Source organism: Morus notabilis, unplaced genomic scaffold, assembly GCF_000414095.1.
Source record: "Morus notabilis unplaced genomic scaffold, ASM41409v2 Scaffold1273, whole genome shotgun sequence".
NCBI classification, from domain to species: Eukaryota; Viridiplantae; Streptophyta; class Magnoliopsida; order Rosales; family Moraceae; genus Morus; species Morus notabilis.
In genome coordinates this window covers 264,326-270,825 of record NW_010356724.1, presented here as the reverse complement: position 1 = coordinate 270,825, position 6,500 = coordinate 264,326, and the positions used below count along the sequence as shown (strand labels likewise).

Here is a 6,500-nt window from a genome sequence, read left to right as displayed (position 1 = left end):
ACCTCAAGAAGAAGCTCATAGATCACAGAGCATAAAGATGGAATCCGGCCGTAAAAATATGTATATAACTATTGGCTTCGAAATAAAGCTACATTGCTCAGCGTATGGCTTACGCTGAGAAGAGCAGTGGCAAAGCAACTGAAGAACTCCGATCGAGCTCTTTGCAAATTTCCATTGCAAAACATCTGATATTGTGAGACAGTTATTTTACTTATTTATTTTTAGTTTTTTTTTTTTTTTTCATTATAAGAAAACCAGAGACTTAAATAGTTGAGAGATCAGTAAGAGAGCGCTTTCTTCTAGCCAGTCTTTTTGAAGCGCATGAACGGAACTAGGGAAAGTAGCCTCCGGTGCGGATGCCGATCGAGCGATGAAGGTTGACAAGTTTGAGATCGAGCGCTAGCTCATGAGGTTGGTTTTGTTCTTAATACAGATTTATACCCACAGTTGTTTGAGGATTAATGTGATTAGCCATGCATAATACGTAAAGCAGTACTGACTCTTAACTGTAAATTTTTTCCATGCAGAACATTTTTGTTTGCCCAATTATAACTTTGTAAGTTTTTTTTTTTTTTTTTTTTTTTTTTTTTTTCTTTTTTTGTTTCCGTCCCTCCAAAATCTGTTCCAATATCAAACCTTACCGGAAAGGGAATTCTACCGTCCACATATACGAAATTTCCAAATTAAAGAGTTGCGAATTGATACCCAATATTAGAAATTTAGCTGTCAAATTGTCTCTGACGAAATTTCCTTTTCTCTTCCCATGTGACTATACTGGACCACAGTATTAATTCCTATGATGTATTTTAATACTAATGATCCAATGCATACTTTTAGTCCGGTGACATATATAATTTGTTCTTTTTCCATTATATCATTTAACCACACATATATGTTTTTTGTCAAATATATACATACCATTCAATATTTGAAAAAGTGTCTAATCGTTTTATATCAATGCATGACTAGCTAGATGATAATTGATAACAACAAAAAGAGAATTCCCGGTTGTGGATGCAATTGGCTGCTTACAGTCCCACACGAAATATGACCCGAAATAATGCACTAAAATTTGTGGCTATCTTTCATTCTACAATACCCTTTTATCTCAAACCTCACGACTATATAATAAACCCACCCCAAGCCCAACAACACTACCATTGGAAGCTTGAGAATCAAGTATAGTAGTACTTGCTTTAAAAAAAAAAAATGCTTCACATTATTCTTTGCCTCACCATCTCTCTCCTCTTCTCGTCGCCCTCAAAGGCCACCGTGCAGGACTTCTGCGTGGCGGACCTAACAGCCCCGGACACGCCGGCCGGATACCACTGCAAGGACCCGAAGAAGGTCACCGCCGATGATTTTGTGTATTCGGGCCTTGCTGCCCCCGGAAACACCACCAACATCATAAGCGCCGCAGTGACACCCGCCTTCGTGTCCCAATTCGCAGCCCTGAACGGGTTGGGCCTGTCCGCGGCCAGGCTGGACCTAGCGCCAGGCGGGGTCATCCCACTCCACACCCACCCGGGGGCTAACGAGATTCTTTTGGTGACGCATGGGAGATTAACGGTTGGCTTTATCTCGTCGGCCAATGTACCTTACGTGAAGTCACTTAAGAAGGGAGACATTGCGGTTTTCCCACAAGGGTTGTTGCATTTTCAGTTGAACGACCACAAGACCCACGCGCAGTCTTTTGTTTTCTTCAACAGCCCATACCCGGGACTTCAACTCTTGGATTTCGCTTTGTTTGCTAATGATTTGGCCTCTATTTTGGTGGAGAAGACCACGTTCCTTGACGAAGCTACCGTTAAGAAGCTCAAGGGTGTTCTTGGTGGCACCAACTAAGGCCATATTAGATTTTATTAATTCATTTGAGTCATGAACATTTTCTGTTATCTTTTAATTCGTTGTGTAATTAGCTAGCTAGTTGTTGTGGTTTGGTTTTGATTGTTTTGTGGTTGTGGTTTAATAACGACTCTTTGAGCTTGGCATTCTTCGAATTAGTCATTATGGAATTTCTATGAATTGCATATCTAAATTCCATCCTTATTTCTCAATTGGGCCTTATGAATATATTTTGCCTCCATAGCTACACTTTTTTTTTATTTTTTTTTTATATAGGCATCTTTGGTGCCATCTTTTTCTTCGTGAAGACAAAACCTCCAATATAACGTCCTACTTGTAATTGCGCGGCAATACATAGATTACAAGCCTGGAAAAACTAATTTATGCCTTAAATTTGTCACCTATAACAAAATGAGCACAAATTACCAAGCTTAGCATCCGACATAATTATATATCACGTAACGTCATAATTAGTGTCTATATCTATATTTTCATCTATCTATACAAGAGTCAAATCCCTTTTGATCGTTTGCTTTTAAGGAGGCCACGTGTTGGCCATCTTATTTTTTTTCTTTCTTTTTTTTTTTCTCTTTAACTTTGCCTCTTTTCATCAAAGACTTTTTACAATTTTAATTCTTTTTTATGTGCCTTTTTAAAATACTCTTTTCTTTCTTGCTCCAATTAAAATAACTCTCTCTCACACACACACCACAAACACACACACATTAATGTATTGTTCATTTCACAACTGAAGTTTTATTATTACAATATTTTTTCTTATAAATATTTAAATTTAATTTTTTTACTATAATATTTTTCTTTCACATACACAACTTAAGTTCTTAATTAACTTGAGTCATGAAGCAAACATACCCTTAATCAAAACACATGTTTTAATTGAAACGTGCAATTCAATCAATTTCAATCATACATAAATAAAAGAGACAAGTCTCCTTTTGATTGTTTGCTTCTAAAGAGACGACGTGTTGGATTTTAACTTTTTTTTTTTTTTTTGCAATATAGTCTCTCAAAATAATATTATTTTTTATTTATAATTCCTTTTAAATACGTCCTTATTTATTTATTTTTTTTATTACAAACTGCTTTACAATTTTAATTTTTTGTCAACGTATTTTATTGAAATATCTTTCTCTCACTTGCTCTAATTAAAATAATTCTCTCTCTCTTCCATCCCACACACACATATTTAACCAAAACACATGTTCTGATTAAAACATATATTTCAATCGATTTCAATCAATCTACCTATACATCTATACATACTTAAAAAGTAACTCCCTTTCAGTTTTTTGCTTCTAAAAGGCCACTTTTGGCCTCCTCTTTCCTCCTCCCTCTCCTCTTGTTTTCCTCCTTTTCTTTTCTTTAATCTTTTTTTTTACTTTTTTATTCTTTTTTTTTTTTTTGCTTATTGCCTTTTTTGCTTTTTCTCAAAATATTAGTTGGCAGCTCAACTTCTTTTTTTATTTTTTATTTTTTATTTTTTTTAACAATATGCTTCTTTAAACTATTTTTCTTAGTTTCTTTTAATCTTAAATAATTTTGTTTCAAATATGCCCCTATTTAAGATTTTTTTTTCTTTTCTTTTTATCAAAGACTCGTCTACAATTTTTATTCTTTTTTGATGTGCTTGTTTGAAGTACTTTTTTACCTCTTATTCCAATTAAAATAAGTCTCTCTCTCTCTCTCTCGCATTTACCACACACACACATTTAACTAACATAAAACATGCATTTCAGTCCATTTGCTTTTTTTTTTTTTTTAAGTTTAGATTTTTATATATTTTAATGAACAAAATTTTCTGTTATTGTTTATTGTATTATTAGCTGGCTTATGGTTTGATAACTCTTCGAGCTTGCCATTCTTCGCATTTTGTCATTTATGGATTATATGAATTGCCTTTCTAATTCCAGCCTAAATTTTCAATTTTACCTATAAATATCGATCGGTTGCCTACCTTCATAGCTACTGCTTCATTTTTTTTTATATATAAATTTTTGCCATGTTATTCTTCACTGAGACAGAACCTCCAAGGCCACGTCCTGCCCTGTATTGGGCGCGACATGACGTAGATCAAGACGATGGAAGTTATGACTGGAGTCACTAATTTATGCCTTAAATTTATGCCGAAAAGCACTAATTACCATGCTTAGCACATGATATTATGTGAACGTTTGCTTTATGAATTCAAAATCATAATTTAAAATCATTCTCGGCTATAATTCGAATCATGACACGAATCTTCATACCAAACACCCCATATATCTTACCCACGTGTTTAGTGGAGTACTTCAATTACAAAATATCACATAACAATATAATTATGTCTTGATAGGTAAGCCCCACATGTATACTATTAGTATACAGAGTGTAAGCACGGTTTCAAAATATGATTTTCTCAACGGAGGCCTTTGTAAAAATAACTCAATAAGAAAGTTTTATTAGTAAAATAACTTTTTAAAAATTTTTATTTATAAAATGACTACGGAACGACCAGAAACCACCACTTTTTACAAAGAATGACCAGGTGGTCGTTCTTCATAAAAAATGAAGAAAGTCATTTTGCCAATTTCATTTTGTTGGATAGTAATTTTAGCATATTTCTCGCATTTCTGAGGGAACATAAAAGAATAGATAGTCGTTTGGTCATAAATTTTTTTGCTAATCAAACTGAGATTTATCGACTAAGCTCACTGAGCAACCCCCCCCCCCCCCCCAAAAAAAAAAAAAAAAAAAAAGAGAGAGAAAAGAAAAGAAAAGGTGGGAGCGGTTTAGACCACATATATTTTTTGCTTGTCTTTTAGGCCACATAATTGTGGCTACTTGATCAAACTATTGATTAATCACCAAAATGGTCCTGTCTTTCTTGAGAAAAAAAAGTCACATTTCTTAATTTCATGGTCCAAGTGTAAATTGGCCAAAAAGTTTGGAGACCCCACAATTATGCCATTAAATTATTGGTATTTTTTTCTTAAAAAAAATTATTGCTATTTTCTGATTAATTACTTGTTGATATACGATTTGGTATACTGCTCTTCCAACTTCTTTTTTAAGCTAGGTGTCATTATTGGTGTATTATATTGTATTATTATTATTATACAATATGGTGTTTAGTATTATGATGTATTATATAAGGGTTTAAAGTGTAAAATTTTATAAAATTTTAACGTCTAAGTGCAATTTTTGAAAAATTTTGGAGTCACAATATAATTTTTCAAAAAATTGAGGTCATATTTAAATTTTTGAAAAATTTTAAGGACAAAATGTAATTTTATAAAAATTGAGTGTCAAAATAAAATTTTAAAAATTTAATTTTTAAATAATTATAGGTTCTCATATGACTTTATGTTGACCCGACTCCAACCCCTAGCCATACCAAATCCTAACATGGATGATAAATCTGATACAAAATAATACAATACAATACAATGTGTTAAAAATGAGCCATATTTTATAATACAACGTAAACTATACTTTTACCATTCGTATTAATTTATACATTATAATAGTCACACTAAACATTATATTAATATATCATTACATTTATAGTGCTATAATATAGTCAAATAAACATGCTGTATAAGTTTGCAATTAGCTATTCTCATTATTTGTAAAACTAGTCATTTTTCAAAAAAATGTGATGTCTTGAGCTTATTTAGTTTAGATGAGATAATTTGTCTCCAAAATGGCTAATCACTCTTCTTAGTCTCGATTGTCAGTTCAATCTTGAGCCGAATTAATCTTTAGGATTAGTCAATCAATTGCCTAATATGAGTCGTGATTGATCTTGAAACTATTTTTAACTCAACATAGACTTAGACTATACATTTCTATCCTTGATTCGGCTGAGACTCCAATATCAGATATATCTGATCTTGGTCCTGGGTTATCGTAATATCCTTTCGATACAACTGTCGTGAAAACTCTCTAATTCTGAGTGTGATGTACTACTTCCTTATAATTTGGATTAAAATGTTCATCCTTGTGGTTTATGGGGGTGCTGCGTAGTACAAACTGTAATACTACACATTGAATCATTAGATTACTCCATAATCCTATAATTCTACACTCATAATATTGCCTAGATCTTAAAATATTCTTAGTTATTACTAATCGAGTGCTTACTTATTGGTTCATCAATTTGTCTGGACCGTTAAGAACGTGATGACTTATCTGAAGTCAAACTGGTTATTTGAAACATTGCACTCTCATAGCCAATATTCTCAGTTACTATATGACATGGTGTACCGTTAAGTCATTTCTTTCATGTCCCACGGTATTCTTAAACATACTCAGATATACTTATTAGGCTTTTCATAGTATATCTTGTCATACTGAGATTTTACACATCATTCTAACATGAGCACGTGTACTTGAAGGATTTAAACCTGTAGAATGCACGGCTTATTTATGGAAAAATCCATAAATAAGTATACTTAGTTATCTACTAATTCTCCTTGACATTACAATTCACTAGACTTATAAAAATTTTATCTTTTAAAATTAGGATGAAGTCGAGGTTTGTAATGTTTTTCGTTCCTTCCCGAGGATCTTACTAAGATTATTAACCTTACTTTCTATGAGGTCTCTTTCCTACTAATCCATGATCTCAACTTGCTCTCTACTCTTAACTCCTG

The 6,500-nt window shown here is 32.7% G+C and overlaps 1 protein-coding gene across 1 annotated transcript; it reads left to right on the top strand.

The window, feature by feature from the left end:
- Positions 1 to 1,172: 1,172 nt before the first annotated feature.
- Positions 1,173 to 2,057, top strand: LOC21392918 (auxin-binding protein ABP19a). Its single transcript, XM_010088520.2, has one exon. It carries the CDS (start codon positions 1,210 to 1,212, stop codon positions 1,843 to 1,845), a length of 636 nt encoding a protein of 211 aa, XP_010086822.1. The 5' UTR covers positions 1,173 to 1,209; the 3' UTR covers positions 1,846 to 2,057.
- Positions 2,058 to 6,500: the final 4,443 nt, after the last annotated feature.

Coding starts and splice junctions, on each gene's coding strand:
- LOC21392918 (XM_010088520.2), top strand. CDS start 1,210: ATGCTTCACATTATTCTTTGCCTCACCATCTCTCTCCTCTTCTCGTCG.